Raw genomic sequence first — 22,895 nt, forward strand, 5'->3', positions numbered from 1 at the left:
TGGAACTTTCATCATCTCAGCCAGCTGAGATCTCCATCATCGGTGCCATTGGGGGGCACGGGTGTCCGTGAGCAAGGGGAGGGTCAGGGTGGAGGAAGGCTTCCTCCAAAGATCAGTGGACCCTGGGGCCTGAGGGGGCGGGGGAGCCTCCAGCTGTGGCCCTTCCTCACCTGGAACAGGCAGGAGTGGCTGAGTGCAGGGAATTCAGGGGGGCTTTGGCCTCTTATGACCACCAGGCCTTCCTTGAAAAGGTGGGTCCAATCAACAGAGCAGAGGCTTCACACACCTGGCCGCCTGGAGGTGTTCCTGGGAATCTGTCTCTGAGAACAGGAAAAACGCCCGGGTATAGCCGGCTTCTGTCCAGGGAGCCCGTCCTGCCCTGGTTCAGAGCCCACGGACAGCTCAGCTGTGCAGCCTCGGGGAGCCCTTGGTGCTGAGGGAAGGGGACAGCTGCCGGAGGGGTGCAGCGGGTGGTCACGAGGAAAAGGCACGTCGCAGCAGGAGCCTGACACTGCCCTCTGTTATCTAGGGACCTATAATTTGAAATGCCATGACTGTTGGGCCATAAACAGCTTCACCTGTCCAAATGTTAGAGAGTGTCCTTATGAATTCAGGCGCTGCCTGACTGTCTCCACTCGTAAGTACCTGATTATCTTTCTTACACCTGTGAACTAGTCACCCCACCTGAGCAGCTTCAGGGACAGGGCCACTCTGTCCTTTCTCTGTGCCCAGCCCCTTGGCCTTGGCCTCCTCTGTCCCCAGGAACGGGCAGTAGCAGCCTCTTACAGAGACACAAACCCTGCCAGGTGGGGCCTCCTGTGCACACGTGACCTGCGATGTCTCCAGGGGCTGGGAGGACAGCTGCACCTCAAGGCCTCCGCGCCTTGGCAGTCCCTGGTCATGTGGGTCGATGCCCCAGTGCGGCCTGGGCAATTCCTTGTCGCCCTTTGGATTGTGGTCCTCTGGCGAGGCCTTCCAGCAAAGCAGGCCCAAGAAGTAGATGCACCTTGGACTCCTTGGGACAACACCTACCACACAAAAGATTCTCCCCAGCTTTTGGATGCTGGAATAAGGAGACAAACTTACCACAGTGGTAGACTCAGGTCAGTAATCGTTTCCTGGAAGGACCAGACAGCAAATGTTTTCAGCTTTGTAGGCCTTCTAGTCTCTGTCGCTACTACAAAACACTGTCTTTGGCGGGGTGGAGGCAGGCATACAGGATAAGTAAACATATGATCGTCCCCGTGTTCCAACCAAGCTTTATTTACAGACACGGCTGGTGGATGGGGTTTGTCCCACACGCTCCTGTTTGCCGACCGCTGCTACAGAAGGTCTGAACAGCTCCGTTAACAAACTAGGAACAATCAGCACATAAAACAGCAGACCCAATGATGACCAAACACAGCTTTTTACAGGGTCACACATGACTCTACTTGGTTGAGTTCATGCCACGATATAACCCAGCATCAACAAGTCTCAAATGATTGACATTACCTAGAGGTCCTTCTCTATTACAGTGAAATTAAGCTAGAAATCATTACTCCAAAGAGAACCAGGAGATCCCCAACTGCTTAGTGATCATTCAGGGCATTTCTAAACCAATTTCACAGAAGACAAGCCCCAACAGAAATTGGGAAATAGTAAGGTCTAAACGATTATGAAGTTATGACAAGTTAAAAGTGTGGGGAAAGCAGCTGAAAAAGTGCTTAGTGCAAAATATATCCCATCACAGGCATCTAGTAGAAGAGAGAACAGGGTGAAAGTTTTCTCAGCTTCCATTCAAGATGTTAGAAAAAGAATAGATGATCCACCCAAAGAAATGAGAAGGAAATATAAAGAGGATAGCAGAAATGAACACAAGGTAAATTCACAAAGCCAGCGTTGGTTTTCTGGAAGGATTTATGGTATTGATAAAACAGAAGAAGAGATCACAAAGAAGAAAAATAAAATTCTCATTGCCAATATCAGAAATGGAAAGGGAGGCATCAATCAGCCCTCACAGACCTTATAAAGAAAATAAGGGGCTGTTATGTGTAGGCTCCCTGTGGTAAATGTGAGATTCCTAATGAAATGGGGAAAAACTTGAAAAACACTGTTAAGCATAACTGCCTCCCAATGAGATTGGGAGGCTGAAGTGTCCATCATACTTTCCAAAAAACCTATGAACCACAGATTGCTTCCCTGGCAAATACCTCACTAGTTTCATGGGAGAAATCACTCCAATCTTCCACAATCCTCTCCAGATAGCAAACAGGGAGGGGCTGCTCCCCAGCACATTTACCGTAGCAGCTTAAGCCTAACGCAAAACCCGAGAAAGACAGTGGAAGAGTGGGAAATCTCTGACCATCATCTCTTATGACTAGAGATGCAAAGGTACTAACCAAACATTTGCCAAAAAACCCTTGTCTACGGGACCTGCTGGATGCCCAATGCATGCCTACCCTGGATGGGATCCTGGAATAGGAGAACAATAAGGGGAAATGAATGAGCTCTGAATAAGTGTGGAGTTGAGTTAATAAGAATTTATTGATATTCATTCATCATTTGGGACTAATGTACCATGGAAGTGTGATGAGAGACAAGAGGGGAGTGATTACAGAATTGCATTGTGGCTTACAGTTTGAAACCTACTAGTTCAATTCCCCACATTAACAAAGAAAATAGGAAACATCATAGAGTGTTGATCAACATGCAGAAATTTTTATGTTAAAATCCAATACCCTTTCCCAGTTAAGAAGAAAAGTGTAAGGAAATGGAAGCAGAAGGGAATTTTATCTCATAGAAATTATGATATTTCAATAGAAGGGTGGGAGGATTTTCCTGAGTCAAAATGGGGTGCGGATGCCTTCCATCACGACCTCTGCTCCCCATGGAACCAAGTTCATGGTCGGTTCAGTTAGGCCAGAGGAAGAAACAAAACACATGGTGATTGGAAAGACAGGAATTACACTGCTACAAGTCACCAAAGACCATAGGCTTTGGAAACAACAAGTGAATTTAGCACAGGCCCTGGATACAAGGTCAGTATTCAGCAATCAATCTTAAAAATCGATTGTGTTTCTATACACCAACGACTGACCAACTGAAAGTGAAATTTACAAAAAACACAAAAGTATCACTACCTAGGAAGAAATCCAACTAGATTTGTGCAAGATTTCTACACTGCAACTACAAAAACACTATGGAAGTTAAAGCCTTAAACCAATAGAAGGATACAACAAGCTTATGGTGGTGAGTCCCAATGGAGTAAAAATTAATCGACAAGTTCAATGAAATTGCAGTCAGAGTCTCAGCAGGTGCTGTGTGTGTGTGTGTGTGTGTGTGTGTGTGTGTGCATGCGCGCGCGTGAAGTTGATTCCAAATGTTCAAGTGTTTATGGAACTGGAAAGGGCTAGGATTAGCCAAGGCAAGCTAGTGGGAGAAGAAAAACGCTGGAGGACTTGCACACTCAACTACCAAGAGCATTTATATCGTTTCATTTATGAAGACAGTGTGGAGTGGGCTCAGGATTGAAAAATAGACCAACAGAGGAGAAAAGCAAAGTCAGAAAACACATATATCTAGTTACGGGCTTCCTGACGAAGCCGACCCTGCCCTTGAGTGGGGATAGCCTCTTGACTGCCTTGATGAGTGGTGGATACATGAGATAAGGTACACGGTATTCACACCACGCAAAAGAAGCAGGTGCGGGAAATTAGTGGATCTCAATAAATACTCAAAAATGAAGTTGTTAAAACAGAAAATGTAGAAGGCTATCTTTATGTCCTTTGGAAAATTAAGAATTTTCAAAACTGAACAAAATTCTGCTGGTCACATAAGAAAAAATGATAACTGGCATTATCTAAAACTTTACAACGTCTGCCCCTGAGAAGGTACTGATAAGACAGTAAAAATGCACACCATAGATGAGGAGAAAGCACTTCAAACACATATTTGCTAAACGACTCGTATTCAGAATATAGAATGAACTTCTTCTTACCAATCAGTAACTAAAATAGTAGATCATCCAATAGAAATTGGAGCAAAAGGCATGAAGGCAGTTTACCAGATGTGAAATGTTTATGGGTAATAAGTATAAGAAAAGTTGTTGAACACGATTCCTCTTGGTGGAAATGCAACTTGAAACCACAATACGATGACCCCAATGGGAATGACTAAACATTCAATGACGACCACACCATGTGTTGGCGAGATTTTGAAGTGTGCGGGATCTTGTGGAGTATAAGCAGGTACACTCTGCGGAAATCTCTTCAACAGCCTCTGCCAAAGCTGTACTCAAGCACGTCAAAGACCCGGCATTACCACTTCTGGGTACGGAGCTCCTGAAACACTCGCAATGCCCCACCTCAAGACAAGGACAGGAATATTCACTGCAGCACCACCTGGGGTAGTTACAACCAGAAACGGCCTTAATGTCCATCAACAGTAAACTGTGGTTTATATTCATCAATGGCAAGTATACAACTACGAGAGTGAAGAACATACAACCATGTACAAAGGCAAGGACGCATTTCACAAACACCAGCAGAGAAGAGAAGGTAGCCGCAAAAACAAAGTAGGATTTCATGGGCATTGATTCAGAAGCAGGCAAACTCATGTATAGGCTCAGAAATGCAGACACTTCCTTCTTATCTTTGGCCATGGCACTTCTAGTGCCTGAATGGAGGAACGGAGGGAGGAATTCGGGGCTTTCCACCCAGTTCTGTTTCTTGAGCTGGGTGCTGTCCACATGGTGATATGCACTTGGTGAAAATCCGTTAAAGATGTTGGCCTACGATTATGCACTTTTCTTTTGAATGTTGGACTTTAATGAGCTCTTTATCACATATGAAACATAAAGAAAAGCAAGTGACTGGAGTGTAGCCGTTAGTTCGTTCTGATGTGTTTGAAGAGGTGACATCAGATGCACGAGTGGGTACATCCATCCTGGCTAGCTCCAGGAGGAAAGGAAGTATTTGTGCAAAGGCTGTGAGACACAAGGGGAACAGAACAGGTGAATGAGGCCTGTGGAATTTAACACAGGGATTCACGAGGCAGGTCTCAGGGGGAGCCCTGATCAGATAGCATTGGTTGGTCCAGGCCATTGGTGAGCCCTCCAGCGAAGGTCATCACAGTGTTCGTGGGGCTCTGCCTGGGATGGTGCGTCAGGTCTGCCCTGGGGCATCAGCGTTTCTATATTGGGCCAGGAGCTGGGAACAGCAGGCAGAGGGGCTCAGCAGGAGCTCATCTAGAGGGGCCATGCCAACTGCAGAAAATCAGCTGAAGGCCCTACTGTAGGGGCTCTCTGCTTGAGGGTCTGTGTGATCTTTGGGATCCAAACAAAACATGTGTCCACGTCTCCATTTTATTTCTGGGTCCCTGGAATCCTTATGACAAACAACGAACAGGACGACTCATTGGTATAGCTACGGGCCAAGGGACCATAAAACTACTTAGGGAGGCCAGATGCCTAGATGAGGTGGCAGTGTAGGTTGAAAGACATCTCCAGGGGAAGTTCTTCATGGAATAACCAAAACCTCTAGTGGGCTTGGATATTCTTGCTCACTCAAGAATTTTAGGCAGTGTAACAACATTTGGGGGATGGAGCTAGTTAAGATAACGTGCTTTGATATTTGCAAGTAGAAATCGTGGAATCTAAGATTTGCATCTCTACTTCATTTTTAGGTTTGAGTCCTCGGGAACTGCTCGTTTACAAGAACTGTACAGACAACTGCACGTTTGTGTATGCAGCCCATCAGCCTCCTGAAGCCCCCAGAAAAAGATATTTTCTTACTAACAGTTTCTACTGGGTTAGTTGTTGTAGTTCTATGACTTGCAATTATGGAGGACCTACTAATCTTGAGAGGGACATCCTACCCGATTATACAGTTGAGGAGGAACTGGAAGGAACTGTGCGACCGGGGGGGTCAACCTTGTTCCTGAGCTTTGTCTCCATCCTAGTCAGCAAAACACTGGCGTGAGAAGCCCCTGTGGAGGGACCGATCGTCTCCCTGTTTTGCAGAACGAGTTGGTGGTCCTTTGCTTTCTTGTGAGCCAGAGACACGGACCCCCCAGGGCCCCCCTTGGCGAGTTACCCATTGAGGGCTTGTTGCAAGTGAGAAATAAACAGCATTATTGTTTGGGTACTGTGGACTCAGAGACTTCTTTGTGGTTTTAGCATTTGACCCTTTTTCCCTCGTTAGGCATCATCTCACACATAGACAAAAATATCTTGCCACTTTAGGGAGCAGAGATGGGGTATTTTAATAAAAGCAAAACAGTCACAGGGCAGAGTCTACGCGCCCCCTGAGAGAGTGGCGCCAGGTCTGCTCAGACCCCGGGTACCCGAGGCACCTGAGCCTGCATCCTCCCAGTTTTCAGGTGGGGACGACGGAAGCAGACCAGGGTCCTGGAGATGCGGTGGTATGTGGACTGTCGGGGCCTGCCATAGAGACTGTGTCCAGCGCCCCGCGTGGCTCAGATAGACACGCCCCGCATGACTCGAGCCGCCTCTCAAGGTGGGTCTTTGCTCTTAAGGCCTTCCACGGATTGGATGAGGCCCACCCGTGTTATGGAGGATAATTGGCTGTACTCAGAGTCTCCTGATGAAAGAGATAATCGCATTTAAAAATATCTTCAGGGCAACATCAAGATTGGTGTTTGGCCAGTGAACTGAACACCATAGCTTAGCTAAGCTGACACGTGAAATCACCCATCACTCTGAATATTTCACACAAAAGGTATCGTACAGTATATGGCCTTTTGTGTCTGGCTTCTTTCACTTGGTGTAATATTTCAAGGTTCATCCAAGTTGTAACATGTGTCGTTAGTTAGTACATTTCTTACTTAGTTCTTTTCATTTCTTTGCTGCCCTGGATTCAAGAGTTCCATATCAAAGCTAGGTGGGCACCAGGTCACCAGTCTCTAGAAGAGTGTTTTGGTCATGGCGGGGTTTCGACCCAGGGAGTACAGTAGCACCTTCACCAACGTCTGCAGACAGGTGGGGAGGGGCAGGGTCAGAAGCCCTGTGGGTGAAGGTCAGAGGGCGGGGTGTCTGACAGAGGAGCCCTGCGGCCTCACTCACCCCGGCCGGGACGTGGTAGTTCTGCAGCACCAAGTCTGAGCTCACCTGTCGCTCCAAGAAGACACCCACGGGGTACAGCCTGCGCACAGGGGCGGCCGACAGGGTCCTCAGCTGCGACAGGGCCCTCGCTTCCCTTGTGCAGCCTTCCTAGCCCAGCGCCCCCGGCCCGAGGGCAGCTCCCCCAGCGCCCTCACAGGCCGCTCCTGGCACCGGGAAGCCCAAATCCCGAGGGGCTGCTTCCTTGCATCTCCTGAGTCAGCCAAAGCTGCCCCGGCCTGAGCAGCCCCGGGCCAATGAGGACACGGCCGACGATGGTCCCGGCACACTGAGGTGGGATCCCAGAGGGAGAAGCACCCCCATCCCTCTAGGGAGAGGAAGAGGAGGTGCAGGGGGACGTGGCCTTGGGCCAAGCTGCCGATCAGCAGCCCCGGCGTCTGCCTGCAAGCCCCGGCGAGCGGGCTGTCCCGACGGCGGGGCCAGGGCAGCGGGGGTAGCCCAGGTCTACCGCGCCTACCTCAAGGTCTCCTTGAGGGCCGCCCGCAGCAGGGGCAGCTCCGTGGTTGCCCTCTGGGGATCTTCTGAGATCCTGGCCTCGGCCCCCTGGCTCTCCTGGCGCAGGGCCTGCTGCACTTCCGGGTTCCGAGCCAGTTCAAAGAGAGTCATCAGCAAGGGGAAGGCCGTCTGCAGGAGCCATGGGACCAGGGCTCAGACCTGGGCACAGGCCGTGCCCCTCCACCCCCAGGGCACCCCTCCCCGAATTCCTCCCTCCATTCCTCCATTCAGGCACTAGAAGCGCCAAGGCCAAAGATAAGAAGGAAGTGTCTGCATTTCTGAGCCTGTACATGAGTTTGCCTGCTTCTGAATCAATGACAGTGAAATCCTACTTTGTTTGTTTCTGCGGCTGCCTCCTCTTCTCTGCTGGTGTTTGTGAAATGCGTCCCTGCCTTTGTGCATGGTTGTATCTTCTTCACTCTCGTAGTTGTAAACTTGCCATTGATGAATATAAACCACAGTTTACTGTTGATGGACATTAAGGCCGTTTCTGGTTGTACCTACCCCAGGTGGTGCTGCAGTGAATATTCCTGTCCTTGTCTTGAGGTGGGGCATTGCGAGTGTTTCAGGAGCTCCGTACCCAGAAGTGGTAATGCCGGGTCTTTGACGTGCTTGAGTACAGCTTTGGCAGAGGCTGTTGAAGAGATTTCCGCAGAGTGTACCTGCTTATACTCCACAAGATCCCGCACACTTCAAAATCTCGCCAACACATGGTGTGGTCGTCATTGAATGTTTAGTCATTCCCATTGGGGTCATCGTATTGTGGTTTCAAGTTGCATTTCCACCAAGAGGAATCGTGTTCAACAACTTTTCTTATACTTATTACCCATACACATTTCATATCTGGTAAACTGCCTTCATGCCTTTTGCTCCAATTTCTATTAGATGATCTACTATTTTAGTTACTGATTGGTAGGAAGAAGTTCATTCTATTTTCTGAATATGAGTCGTTTAGCAGATATGTGTTTGAAGTGCTTTCTCCTCATCTATGGCGTGCATTTTTACTGTCTTATCAGTACCTTCTCAGGGACAGACGTTGTGAAGTTTTACATAATGCCAGTTATCATTTTTTTCTTATGTGACCAGCAGAGTTTTGTTCAGTTTTGAAAATTCTTAATTTTCCAAAGGACATAAAGATAGCCTTCTACATTTTCCATTTTAACAACTTCATTTTTGAGTATTCATTGAGATCCACAAACATCCTGCACCTGCTTCTTTTGCGTGGTGTGAATACTGTGTACCTTATCTCATGTATCCACCACTCATCAAGGCAATCAAGAGTCTATCCCCACTCCAGGGCAGGGTCGGCTTCGTCAGAAAGCCTGTAACTGGATATATGTGCTTTCTGACTTTGCTTTTCTCCTCTGTTGGTCTATTTTTCGATCCTGAGCCCACCCCACACTGTCTTCATAAATGAGACGATATAAATGCTCTTGGTAGTTGAGAGTGCAAGTCCTCCAGCGTTTTTCTTCTCCCACTAGCTTGCCTTGGCTAATCCTAGCCCTTTCCATTTCCATAAACACTTGAACATTTGGAATCAACTTCATGCGCACACACTCACACACACACACACACACCACCTACTGAGACTGACTGCAATTTCATTGAATTTGTAGATTAACCTTTACTCTATTGGGACTCACCATCAATAAGCTTTGCTTTAAGGCTTTAACTTCAATAGAATCTCTGGTTCATAGGGTTTTTGAAAACTATTAAGGACATTTCAGCCTCCCTCTCTCATTGTGTTATGGTTAACAGTGTTTTCCAAGTTTTCGTCCATGTCATCAGAAATCTCACATTTATCACAGGGAGCCTACTCGTAACAGCCCCTTATTTTCTTTATAAGGTCTGTGAGGGCTGATTGATGCCTCCCTTTCCATTTCTGATATTGGCAATGAGAATTTTATTTTTCTTCTTTGTGATCTCCTTCTGTGTTACCAATACCCTGAATCCTTGCAAAATACCAACCTTGGTTTTGTGAATTTACCTCGTGTTCATTCTGCTATCCTCTTTATACTTCATTTCTCTGGGTGGATCATCTATTCTTTTTCTAGCATCTTGAATGGAAGCTGAGAAAACTTTCACCCTGTTCTCTCTTCTACTAGATGCCTGTGATGTGATATATTTTGCACTTTTTCAGCTGCTTTCCCCACACTTTCAACTTGTCATAACTTCATAATCATTTAGACCTTACTATTTCCCATCAACTTGTCATAACTTCATAATCATTTAGACCTTACTATTTCCCAATTTCTGTTGGGGCGTGTCTTCTGTGTAATTGGTTTAGAAATGCCCTGAATAATTAGTAAGCAGTTGGGGATTTCCTGGTTCTCTTTTGACTAATCATTTCTAGCTTAATTTCACTGAAGTACAGAAGGAACTCTAAGTAACATCAATCATTTGAGATTTGTTGATGCTGGGTTATGTCATGGCACTAACTCAACCTTGTAGAGTCATATGCGACCCTGTAAAAAGCTGTATCTGGTCATCTCTGGGTCTGTTGTTATGTATACTGATTTTTCGTAGTTTGTTAATGAGGCTGCTCAGACCTTCTATAGCAGCGGTCGGCAAACAGGAGCGTGTGGGACAAACCCCATCGACCAGCCGTGTCTGTAAATAAAGCTTGGTTGGAACACGGGGACGATCATATGTTTACTTATCCTGTATGCCTGCCTCCACCCCGCCAAAGACAGTGTTTTGTAGTAGCGACAGAGACTAGAAGGCCTACACAGCTGAAAACATTTGCTGTCTGGTCCTTCCAGGAAACGATTATTGATTGATCCGGGTCTGTCGCTGTGATAAGTTTTTTTCTCCTTGCTCCAGCATCTAGAAGCTATGGAGAGAGAAGTGTTGATGAGAACTAAATTTAGGATAATAGAGTTGTCTGCAGGACCTAAATTCCACCAAGGTATCTTCTGTACGTATTTTGACCCCGTGTTAGGGGGTACATATGATTGTAATGTCTTTCTGATATTTTGTCCCTTCGCCTCTACACAATGTGGCTCTTCACATAAGTAACGCTCTTGTCTTAATATTTACTCAGCCTGTGTGTGTGTATAAGGGGTCCTTTGGGGGGCAATCAAATTGTAGACCATTTTCTATATTTCATTTTCAATCTTTTCATGTCCTTGTTTTAAAGCATGTCTCTAATAAAGAGCATATGTTATTTTTTGTTTACCCCAGAAGTCTTGAGTTCCTAATTGTAGCCATGTAAATAATGTAATTAATGATATGTTTGTTTAAACATTTCATTTCCATTAAACATTTGAGATAATTGTGTATTCAAATGCACTTGCAGGAAATATAGAAAGATCCTGCGAGTCCTTTACTCAGTTACTTGTTAATATCTTGCAAAATATAGTACAGTATTAAGACTAATAGGGTAGTGCCATTCACAATAGTGAGGAAAAAGATTGGTTTGATCACTGCAGTTATCCCTTATATGGACACACGAACCTCTTTTCCACCCATATCTGGAAACAGTGTCCCCTGCAGTACTAATTTCATGTCCATTTATAAAAGTTTGTCACCTGTATAATGGCATATAAAAGAAACAGTGTGGTATGTAACCTTGGGAGATCGTCTTTTTTCACTGAGCTTAAGTCCCTGGATATTCATTTAAGTCAGTGCATCTATCACATTTTCCTCTCTTTACTGCTGAGTAATTTCCCAGGTGAGAAAGTTACATGGTTTGTTTACCCACTGCAGGACATCTGGGCTGTTTCTGGTCGTGGGATATTACAAATAAAGCTGTCATATACAGCCATGCGTATGTTTTCTATGGACACGTTTCAATTTGGGGAAAACAGAGAGGTAAAGTTGGGGATCTTATGGTAGTTGCTTGTTTAGCGTTTAAAGCAACTGCCACCCTGCCCTGCACGTTGGCTGCACCATTTTTCTGGGTCTCCAGCAATGTGTGAACGATCTGGTTTCTTTGTATCCTCCCCAGCATTTGGTGTGGTCCCTCTGGAGACCTCCACGCCGCCCCCGTCCTGCCCAGACCTTCTGGAACCATCACCCCTTTCCGTGTCCTCCGAGACCTTCAGTCACCGACCCGCGGCCAGGCGCTCTGAGGAAACCGCCGCTGGGGACGCACTTCCGCCCCGAGGCCAGGCCAAACCTTCTAGAGGCCTCGCGCGAAGCCTGACGGGAAACGCCCTTCAGTCCTTCCTGGGTGGGGTCTGGGCTCTGAGCCTGACCGGCCTCTCCTCACTCGCCTGCGGCGGCTGCGCTCTCTACGGCCTGCGGGAGCCTGTCTTGAGGTCGTATCCCTGAAGGTTCCATAAGGTCTGGACAGAATGCGGGCTGGGAGGGGGGAGGGGAAGGTTCCAGAAGGTCCGGGCGGGACACGGGCTGGGAGGGGAAGGTTCCAGAAAGTCTGGGCAGAACGCGGGCCTGGAGGGGGGAGGGGAAGGTTCCAGAAGGTCCGGGCAGAATGCAGGCTGGGAGGGGGGAGGGGAAGGTTCCAGAAGGTCCGGGCAGGACACGGGCTGGGAGGGGAAGGTTCCAGAAAGTCTGGGCAGAACGCGGGCTGGGAGGGGGGAGGGGAAGTTTCCAGAAAGTCTGGGCAGAATGTGGGCTGGGAGGAGGGGAGGGGAAGGTTCCAGAAGGTCCGGGCAGAACGCAGGCTGGGAGGGGGGAGGGGAAGTTTCCAGAAGGTCTGGGCAGAACGCGGGCTGGGAGGGGGGAGGGAAAGGTTCCAGAAAGTCTGGGGAGAATGTGGGCTGGGAGGGGGGGAGGGGAAGGTTCCAGAAGGTCCGGGCAGGACACAGGGATGGGGCAGATTCCAGAAGGTCTGGGTAGGAGATGGGGGGAGGGGGATGGATGGGGGGGCGGGGGGGTGACGGATGGTGGGGCGGGAAGGTGCCAAAAGTTCTGGGCAGGATGCAGGGTGGTGGGGGCAGTGCTGCAGGCTTGGACTGGGTCTCAGGTCAGTGTCTGCAGATCCTGGGGTTTGGCCCTGCCCTCCTGGAGCAGGGGTCGCAGATCCCATTACCACCACCCATCCGTTCTGACCACACGGCATCCCTCCCCTGGGGTCCCATGGCCTCTCTACCCACCTAGCAGCCCTTCCTGTGGGTGTCCCTTTCACCACCCCCTGTGCCATATAAAATATGATGACATATGGCATATATTATCACCTTTCTGGGTACGGATGGCCCACTGAACCCACACGGCATCTTCACCACTGAAATCCCTGTCCTACCCGGACCCCACCTAACATCCCCTCCCCTGAGTCCCAAGGCTCCCGGACTCATATACCCGTGCCTTGTAGATTCCAGGTTTATTTAAATTAAGCCCCTAGGAGGATCAGGTATTTCCTGCTAAAAGCAATTCACAGATATGACACTCTGTTATCTTTCTGTTAGCCGACACCCTCAGTGGAGGACCAGCACAGAGATTTGACCAGGTCATCATTTTCCTTCCCAAACTAGTGGCCCCAACAGAGAGGAAAAATGAGGTTACAGGCTGCTGCTGAACTTTGCCTTCTACAACCTTTTGTAACCTCTGGAGCTAAAATTGGGGGGGTGGGCTCAAAATAATCCAGGGTCCAGAGTAATCCCCAGGATCTTCTTTCCAGAGATCTCTTCAGGTGATTTCTTTCCAGTTGGCACTGAATAAGGTTACCTATCACACATTTCTTTGAGGGACGTCATCCACATGGTATTATCAATGTAGCTACTTGCTGATTCATGATGGTTATTGGTCTGAGACCCACCACACTGGATTTTCACATATGCTGGCAAATTCAAACTCCTCTGTGGCAAAACTATAGATGTATGATGAGTTTCATTTCCAAAGAATACACCTTTTGCCTGAACTGGGAGAAGAAGGCCTTAGCTAAGTTGTCCTCGATACACCAATTCTCCCATCAGCTGTTTTTCTTCTTGCGCAGTCTTTGCCATATCAGGGACAACTGAAGCAGTGCAAAGGGCCACCTGTTTTAATTCTCATTCATTTAATGGTGTTCTTATTCCTTTTTCTATCCCCACAGAAGTCACTGTAGCTTGTAAGACTGTGACTAGCAATCCTAAAACATTCTAAATACCACCCCCAGCCCGTTTAACCTATACGCTGCAAAAGCCTTAGATTCCTACACTCAGCGTTATGCAATCAAATTCTGGACCTTCAGTCTTCAACTGAGGAGGTGAATTCAGCCTCTTGTTGAGATATTTTCTGCTCTGTGTCACGATTCTTATAATGGATTGAATCTGGGCTAAATCACGTAGAGCCCATTTTTTTTTAATTAAAAACTTTTTTTTTGGCCACGCCACTCATCTCACGAGATCTTAGTTCCCTGACCAGGGGTCGAACCAGGCCCATGGCAGTGAATGCATGGAGTCCAGGGAATTCTCTGTAGAGCACATTTTTAATCCCTGGCACTTTATATAAATTATTTGAAACAGTAACGTTGAAAGAATTTACAGCAAATACAAGGATACCCACCACCTAAAGTCCACCCTTAACATTTGACTAGTTTTTCCATGTATCCATCCATCTCTCCAACCAGGCTTTAATTCATCTTATCTTTTGGTTCATTTCAAAAGGAACTACAGGCATTAGCATTCTTTCCCCTACAAACTGTAGCAGTTTTGCCTTGCATGATTCATGCTTTGTGTGTCTTATCTAAAAATTCTTTGACTAACCCAAGATTGAAAAAATTGTTTCTGTTTCCTTCTAGAAGTCTTCTAGCTTTGTAGTTAGATACGTTTTATAGCTTATAGTTATACCTGTGATCCATTTCCAATGGATTTTTGTATATGATGTGAGGTAAGGGGAAAGCCACGTTTATGTTTTTGCTTTTCTTTTTTACAAGTTTTTTTCATTTGGGGGCATATCTTTTGCATTTGGTTGCTCAAAGGTCCCAGCACCATTTGTCACAGAGGTGGCCCTTTCTTCATTGCATTATCTTGCTTGGCACTTTTGTCTAAAATCAATTAATCACACATGGGTAGGTCTGTTTCTTGACTCTTTAGTCCATTCTGTTGATTGTATGTCTAAGCTTTCTGCAGCTGCAGCCTCACACTGTCTTGGTTACTGTAGCTTTTTTCTAACTACCATTCAAAATCCAGAACCATAAAATAAAAGATGGTGATAAAGCTCCTCTCCTGACCAAACTCCAGCCAGGCTCCTCTGGGCCTTTTATCAACTAGGCCTCAAGCTTGGCCTGTAAAGACTAGAGCAAACGCTAAGGTCGCTTCTAACAGCTGAAGGCCACATCCCTAGGATGACCCAAATCCCCCCACCCCCGCCTCAGAGTACCTGCCTGAAGAACTGTGTTCCAGCGGCCACCTGGAAATGGGCCCCTTCTCCCAGCCTCCGTGGGAGGGCGGGAGCTTAACTTAGACAAGTGCCAGTTAGCAAACCCAAGTGGGTTTCACAGGGACCAACCGTGCCTTCCTGCTTTTGTAATTTTCACCTCCCTGACTCCACTGAGCCCCTCGCGCCACCTCCCTACTCCCTCACTCTCCCTTTGAAATGCCCAGTCACCCCTGTGCAAATCCAAGTGGAGTTCCCTTCACGCAGACTCTTTTCCCCACTGAAATAGAATGTTCCTGATCAAAATCCATCCTTACCACTTTAATGTCTGGCTTTGTTTATCTTTGACCATGAAAAGCAAGCACTTCTGCTTGGCAAAAATACCAAGACCTGTATCAGATAGGAAAAAAGTTTTTTTGACCTTTTATGGCAGACAATGGACTGCTGTCACAGTGCATTTAGACAACAGACTCGAATAGAGAGCACAGAAAAAGGAATACACGTACCTACCTGAATGCAAAAGCTTGCTCAACGTCACTCATAATTAAAGAAATGCAAATTCATGCCACGGGATACTATTTTTACCTACTGGATTGGTGAAAACCCAAAGGATGGATAAGCATGCATTCTTTCTTACGATACTGTGGGAACCGGCACTCACACTTCTCAAAGACGGGAGGAGAAAACTGATGTAGCTGTTGGGCAAGTGCATCTAGATTGCAACTACATTGAACCTGAGACTGTCAGTCGAATTTCTGGGAAACCGTCCTTCCGGTGTACCTGCACTCGTAAGAAATAACATTACGGACAGTTGCAGCTCTATTTCTAGTATGACACGCTGTAAACAACACAAAGGCTCATGGAAGGAGGCTCTGTAAATACACTATCCTGCATCCAGGCCGTGGATGCTCCGCCTTGTAAAAAAACAGGAGAATTCCTGCGAAGGTGCTGCCAGCGCTAACACAGGCACGTCTGCAGGAGAGGGCGCGGGAAGGACGCAGGTGGGGAACAGCCACGTTCTTCCTGCGGCGCCACGCTCCTCCGGGGCCACGACGTGGGAGAAACCAGAACGCGATCCCGTGCGGCCCGGGAAGCGACAGGGTGCGAGCGCCAGGGGCACCCGGAGCAGCCTCTCCCCGAGCGCCAGGCGCCGGTTGCGCGTGCGCGGCCCGCCCACAGGGGGCAGGGCCCTGCGGGGTGGGAGGGGCGGTGGGTGTCCGCTCCCCCGGCGGGAGGGCCCTGGCGCCCCCAGACGCGTGGCCAGTGTCTCTCCTCCTCTACCTGCCACCCGCCAGATAGCAGGGCGAAGGCGGGTGTGGAACTTGGGGAACATTCCAGAAGGAGCAGGAGAGGGGAGCCCGGAAGGGAGCGGGCGGGAGTGCACGGGGGGCGTGAGGCCTGCAGGCTTGGTGAGAGGAGAGCCGGCCTCAGCATCAGGGGTGGCAAGGCCAGCCTGGGCTGGGCTGGGCGCTGCAGGGGTACCCAAGCCTTCCTGTGCCCTGGGGTCAGGATGCACTGGTGATGACCTGGCCACAGATGGAGAGGGAGATGGAGGAGGGAGGCCGGTGGTGCTGGGTGGGAGGGTGCCCCATGCGGGCTCTTGAGAGAACAGGAGTTCAGATCAGATCAGGAGTTCAGATCAGCGGTGGGTGAAACCTGGTGCAGCCTTCAGGGAGCAGCGGCAGGCACACCTGCCGAGCGGGTTTGCTGGGGCACATGGGTGAGTGAATGCGGAGCTCCAGGGAGTGGTGACGCCCTTGGGGACAGAGGGGACTTAGTGGCGGTGACAGGCCGCCCGGCACCGAGAGGCCACACCGAGCCCCAGGCCCATGGCTGAGGAGGAGAGCGGCTGCCCCAGTGTCCAGTGGGGAAGGGCTCCGAATGGTGGTGGACACACGGGGGCCTCATCTAACCCTGGAGCCACAGGGCTGACCAAGTGGCCCTGCTCGCTCCTCACGTCCAGGGCCAGACATCGCGGGAAATGACGGGCCTCCTTGCTTTGCTGCTGGTCATGAGCCTGCCGTGGGTGGAGACCAATGTCACCGTGTCTGGAAGGCAAAGTAAGTTCCAGGCCCTCGGCCTCCTGGGCTGGGGGGAGGAGGTGGGCTGGAACGTCTGTGCGGACTCGGGGGTGGCCGTCCACGTTTGGACGCCGCCCTGGCCCCAGGTGGGTTTGGACAGTTGTCGCACAGAGGACTCGGTGGGCAAAAGAGCGTGAGGAGGGTGGTCAGCTGGCCTGGACGCCGAGTGGGGGAGCCTCTTGATGCGGAGCCCCCCAGGAGCAGGGCGGGATGGCTGCTTTCATTCCCCAGCGCCCAGCTCTCCCTGCCATGGCCCTGCCTTCCTGGGGGAGGTCAGGCTGGAGCCCAGCCGTCACTGGGCCTTCTGGGGCTGCCTTTGAGAACAGAGAGCTGCAGGAGCGTGACGCAGAGCTGACCGTGGGCCGCCGCTCCGGGGTCAGGAGGGACTCCGGGTCTCGGGAGGGGACGGGGGAGCCCGGTGCTGAAGGAGGTGGGGCGGGCCAGGAAGGGGGGTGGAAAGGGTGTGTGGGAGCAGACTCCAAAGCTGTGGGGTTTCTTTTTCTAGAGAAGTCAGAGGTGAGATGCCAGAGTCGTGTGTGGATGGGGCGCGTCCCTGAGCCTGGGCGGGGTGGGGGGAGGCGAGCCTTGGATGCTGCCATATGAACGTGGGAGCTTGCATGTCTCTGGGGCGAGTGTCTGTGCGTGTCGGTGTTCGTGCGGTGGGTCTTGGTGTGGACGTGTGAGACACACTCTGTGCGTGGATGAGGGAAGCCCAGAGAGGAGAGAAGGAGCTCCGGGGATGGGGCGGGCTGTGGGGAGCTGGAAAGACAGAGGGACCCCAGGCTGTTTTCATTTGGAGGAAGGAGAGGATGGCGGGTGTTGGTCTGACAGGACCTGAGAGCTGCCACATTCCATTTTCTTTTTATACCTCATTTCAGACGTACTGAGGTGTCACGTTTGCGAGGAGGAGAACAGTTTCGATTGTGAAAGACCAACGGACTGTAAAGCGGACACTCCGTATTGTACTTCTGTTGCCGTGAGTAAGTATCTCAGTTAGTACTGGGGTTCCACAGGCAGGTCAGTAGAATACTTTCAGGGTTTAGGGTCTGTCTAGTTTTCCTCAATAGAGAATAACTAGTATGAAAGCAACCCTTTTGTTAAATTTGAAGAGCAAAGTCCTGTGAAGCCAGGAGGGCAGGTGGGCCATGCAGGAGACCCAGCTTATGTAAGTCACAGCAGGGCCGATGTAGGGCAACACGCATTGACCGCTGGTCAGGGTGAAATACTGAGGTGTAGGAAGAAAGTAACGGAGAGTTCTTTTCATTCACTTCTAAGTGAAAAATTAAGCTTTAAGGACTTCAAATGTCCCACCAAGAGTAGCTTTTACAAGAGATGTACATAATTAGGGGCGTGGGCTTAAAATATGTTCTGAAAGGAGTGTTCATGCTTTAAAACGTCTGGAGACCACTGCTGTGTCATCTGAAATTCGCCCGAGGACTTCTGGCCTCATGAAGAGCTCTCTCCCGAGGGTGAGTCTGAAGGCCCCAGCATGACCCAGCAGTGGCTTCGTCAGGGCTGGAGAATTCACTTTCCGTTCGTCAGCCGCTTCTGGAGGCTTCCATGTTCCCAGAAGTGTGCGGGGTACTGAGTCGGTCGAGGTGTAAGCCCCACTGTAGCCTCACGTGGACCTGATAACTTAGCATGGAAAGGTGACTGCACAGTGAAATATGAGATGAGGTGCAGTCGGAAGACTGGCCGTGTCCCCCAGCGCTGACCTGTGCCCTTGCAGCAGGCTCCCTGGCACAGCACTCACACCCAGGCCCTGGGCAGCGGCTCCTCAAGAGGCCAGCTCCAAGCTCCGGGCAGTGGCTCGGACAGCCGGGAGCCCCTTGCTCTCGTGTGTCTGTCCGTGGTCACAAAGGCCTGAGCGACCCTGCGTTTGAGAAGTTGAGGCTGAAGGAGCCTGTACGTTCCCAAAGGGAGACCGCAAGGCCCAGGTTCCCGGTGTGCGCGGACAGGCCGAGGCTGGGGCATCCGATGCCACACCGACTCCCAGAAGCAAATCTGAACACAAAGCCCTGATCCTCTTCCTTTGTGGTGATGGCTCCTGACTCCCCATCAGGTGCCCTCTTTGAGCGGGGCTTCTGAGAGGCGGCACCGGAAGGGTCAGTGTTGGGCAGATTTCAGACAGAAATGGTGTCGGTGTCGTTTTCAATTCACGTGACTCCTTTCTGTCTCTCTGTCCTCATTTCCCATTAGGAATATTTCCACGGTTCTTCTATGTCTCCAAGCAGTGCGTAAAGTATTGTGGGATAACCAGTCCGCCTCCGCAGATGGCCAAGTCGTTCGTGCTCGTAAAGCCCATGCCCTTCCTGTTCATGGCGTGCTGTAAGCAGAACCTGTGCAACAACCAGAAACCAATCATCAAAGAAAACATAGAAGATAGATACAAAGAGGGGGGCGGGGAGGACGGCAGCAGCGGGCAGGGCAGCAGGGGCAGCAGTGCGGGGCTGGTGACTTTCCTGACACTGGCCTCTGGGCTCCTGGGCCTCAGGCTGCCGTGATGAAGCCGACTGGCTGCAGATGGTTGGAACCTGTTGCATTAAACTTGTTTTCCATTGATTAGCTCACTGGTGGTCTGACTTTCCAGGGACCTCGAAATGGGGAAGGAGTGGGGAGATCGAATCTATTTGGCTCTAGCCGGCAGGTCAGCAGGTCGAATTAGAGCAAGGCCAAACCTTCCCCATAGTGATTCTGTCTACAAGTTGTTTCTCTTTGAAATCAAGACTTGTAACTCTTGACTCCCCTTCACCTTGGAGGGCCTCAGTATTGATGTAAGCGAGGGCCTGAGGCCCACCCATGAGCAGTAGTGCTCGGATGCTTCTGACCTTTGGGGGGGCCCAGGGTCAGTGGGGGAGACAGAATGATTTGGGCGTAAGACATCCCTGAAGCGAAAGAAGTACTGCTCAGCGTGGAGAGTGGGACATCATCCTGGGGACAGCCGTCTTCTGACGGGGGAGGCCCCATGGCCGCTCTCCTTCAGCTCTTGCTACCAGCTCCCAGGAGACAGAAGACAAGGAATTCTGCTGAATAAGCATGGACGTCACCCACCAGCTGGCACAGGTGGGTGGACTCACAAATTCTTTCACGTGCGTTTGTCCAGCATCTGAAACTTGAGCAGGTAGACAGCAGCAGGGTCAGCCTTTTCTCAGTTTTCAGTTGAGACGCAGCTGTCCAAAGACAGCTGAAAAGTCAGAGTCATAGTTGTGCACAAAACAAAGGCTTTCTCCCCCGTGGCGTTGACTCGGTGTTAGGATGGGTGCAGCGCCATCTGCAGCTCACCTTCCTACCCCGTCTGCCCACACTCCAGCCCGCCCCAACCTGGTCTGACTCAGGGAGACTGCTGGTTGGGGCAGCCTGGGAACCTTCCAAAGAGTCTCGGTGGCCACAGAAGGAGGCACTGCGGGGCAGGCAGGGAGGAGGGCCCTCTCTGTCACATCTGGACCCTCTAAACCAGAGGTCTAGGTGGGCCAGAAGGCCCCTGAGGGTTGGCCGGCAACTCCAGGACTGAAGATTTCCAGCATCTGTTAGGCTCCTACTGCGTGCGTGTCCCTTGTCCAAGCACAGGCTTTGCGCTCACACCTGGGTCCAGGAACTGCGTCCCCCAGCTGCTCCCGACTCACATCCTAGGATGGAGCTTGGGGAGCATCCCTTTTGTTAGGGCAGGCAAGAGAGGCAAGAGGTCAACTACGCGAGAGTTACCATGGCCCTGACATTGGAGTCTCTTCACCAGGAGGACGGTTAGGTGCAGTGTAAGATAACTGGGAAGTCAAGACGTGTGAATATGGAGAATCTCTAAGTTTGGATCTGGTGGGTCTTTGGTGATTTGATGAGGATCACTTTCGATGACAGATGATGGGAGATACCAGCGTATTGCAGGATGAGGAGTTCAAGTGAATTGGGAAACATGTTGTCACCAGTGTGACAGATACTGTTTCTAGAAGTCACTGTGGAAGGAAGGAGCTGTAAGAGGGTAGCGTTTAGAAAAAACAGATCAAGGGTCAACATCGGTGCCACAGTAAGAATGTAAAGACTTGGGAGCCTTTATCTGCGAAGAGTGGGGAGCCAGTCGGTGAAGGACAGAAGCAGGAGGCGGGGGCCCAGCTGGTGCAGGCAGAATGGAACGGGATCCAGAGCAGAGGCCGCAGCCCGGCAGGGAGAGGGGACGCTTCTCCCGTGAGCCAGCAGGGCGACGGGCAGGAGTGCACAGAGAGCGCACGTGTGGGAAGGAGCCGGGAAGTTGAAAGACTTCATTCCCCACAGTCACGCTTGCTCCGTGAAGCGGCAGGCGGGGGCATCTGCTGAAGAGAGTGGGCGAACAGACGCGGTGGGGCATGATGGCAGCTTGGGACCGTCCCTGCAGGCAGGAGAGATTGGAGGTCGTGGCGGAGACCATGCAGAGACCCAGAAGAGCTTGCTGGCAAGAGGACGCAGGAGCAGTCGAGGCACAGGAGCGGAAATGGTGGGGGCTCTCGGAAGCCTGCTGTGAGCTAATCCCCTAGGTCACCAGGGCAAGAGGGAACTGCACTTGGTTTCAGGAGAGCAACTGAGTGACGACCTGTCGAAACTTGGCCAGATAGAGAAGGAGGTCCAGCCAAGGTAAATAGGACCGGGCCAGGCCTGCAAGGCCACGTGGAGGTAGAGGGCAGAGTGCTGGCTAGAGCCGAGGGAAGAGCGTGAAGGGAAGGGGCCTACAGTCGCCCGGACCCCTCAGAACTCCGTGCAGGGTAAGGGAGAGCTCACGTGCTGGGGAAGGACGCGTGATTCCGCGAGTGGCGTGGCTAAGGTGGGCCACCGTGTTCCTTAAGAGCCGGTGTGGTGCAAGTGACAGAAAACCCCAAACCATGGTGACCTCAGCAAGGACAGAAAGTGTTTGTTTCCGGCTCACGTACACGAAGCTCAGCGCTCAGCAGCCCAGAGCGGCGCGGCGTGGCGGGAAGCACGCTCCACCTTGCAGAGCGCTGCTGCAGCTCGGGGCACACGCTTCGGGGAGCGGAGTGTGGGGGGCCGCAAAAGCAGGATCTCTTTCAAAGTGACAAGTTCTCCAAAATATATATGCATGCCCAAGTCGTCACCTGTACGTAGGCTTTAAAAAGCAAGAAAACTGAGAATGTGAGGGTCCACTCTGAGTATAGGAAGCGGTCTTCTAGGGGGAACAGGCATCTCAGACGCTCTGAGCTGCCAGTGCCTTGGACGGTTGGACTCAACGGGCCACGTGAAGACACGCAGAGGAGCCAGAGACTGCAGCCTTCAAACGCTGCTCCGCATCCACAGCAAAGGCCCCCCCTCCTGATACACATGGAGCAGCTCACAAGATGCTGGACACACAGGCTCGCCAAAGCCTCTGCATCTCTGAACAAGCACGTCCACCTGAAACGTCATCCTCCGTCTCAAGCACTTGGAACGCTCCTACCAACTCACTCCCTTCATAGGCCAAGCGCAGAACCGATACTACCACAAAACAAAAACAGTACAAGAAAGGAACACGAGAGGTCCACGTAACTGTGAACTAACAACAGAAACTGGCTAATTGGCTGTATTAAAATAATAACAGGTTATGACCAAGTACAATTTGCTCCAGAAACATTAAGAATGAGTCAGTCTTAGAAAAAGATGTCAACCAAGGAGATAAAAGATAATAACCACAGGATCATCAACATTCACTTACATGATTTTGTAAAAATCCTGGATCACTAGGAGCAGGAAGAAATGTCAGTAATTTAATAAAAGTCACCCACCAGAAACCTAAAACAAACACCATACTTAGTGGTGAAGCATTCCAAGTTCTCCCATGTAACCCCAGAACGTAATGCACACACACACTGTCCCGGCGATAGTCAGATGCTCAAGTGCAGGCTTAGACATGTCACAAAGGAAGGAGAATAAAGGAAGGACTATAGAAATGCTTTCCCCCAGCAACAAGTCTAACTGCGCAGCTA

The 22,895-nt window shown here is 50.4% G+C and overlaps 1 protein-coding gene across 1 annotated transcript; it reads left to right on the forward strand.

Moving 5' to 3' along the window:
• The first annotated feature begins 11,830 nt into the window (after positions 1-11,830).
• On the forward strand, positions 11,831-19,516 carry LY6K (lymphocyte antigen 6 family member K). Its single transcript, XM_036830812.1, has 4 exons — positions 11,831-11,902; positions 16,839-16,935; positions 17,835-17,936; positions 19,156-19,516. The coding sequence occupies exons 2-4, from the start codon at positions 16,857-16,859 to the stop codon at positions 19,458-19,460; spliced, it is 486 nt and encodes a 161-aa protein (XP_036686707.1). The 5' UTR covers positions 11,831-11,902; positions 16,839-16,856; the 3' UTR covers positions 19,461-19,516.
• Positions 19,517-22,895: the final 3,379 nt, after the last annotated feature.

This window comes from Balaenoptera musculus, chromosome 17 (genome assembly GCF_009873245.2).
Source record: "Balaenoptera musculus isolate JJ_BM4_2016_0621 chromosome 17, mBalMus1.pri.v3, whole genome shotgun sequence".
In the NCBI taxonomy this organism is placed as follows: domain Eukaryota; kingdom Metazoa; phylum Chordata; class Mammalia; order Artiodactyla; family Balaenopteridae; genus Balaenoptera; species Balaenoptera musculus.

Bases quoted from the DNA above. Each gene is read 5' to 3' on its own strand.
- LY6K (XM_036830812.1), top strand. From the start codon at position 16,857: ATGACGGGCCTCCTTGCTTTGCTGCTGGTCATGAGCCTGCCGTGGGTG. The intron at 16,936-17,834 runs GTAAGTTCCAGG...ACCTCATTTCAG, and splicing joins CACCGTGTCTGGAAGGCAAA to ACGTACTGAGGTGTCACGTT. The intron at 17,937-19,155 runs GTAAGTATCTCA...ATTTCCCATTAG, and splicing joins TTGTACTTCTGTTGCCGTGA to GAATATTTCCACGGTTCTTC.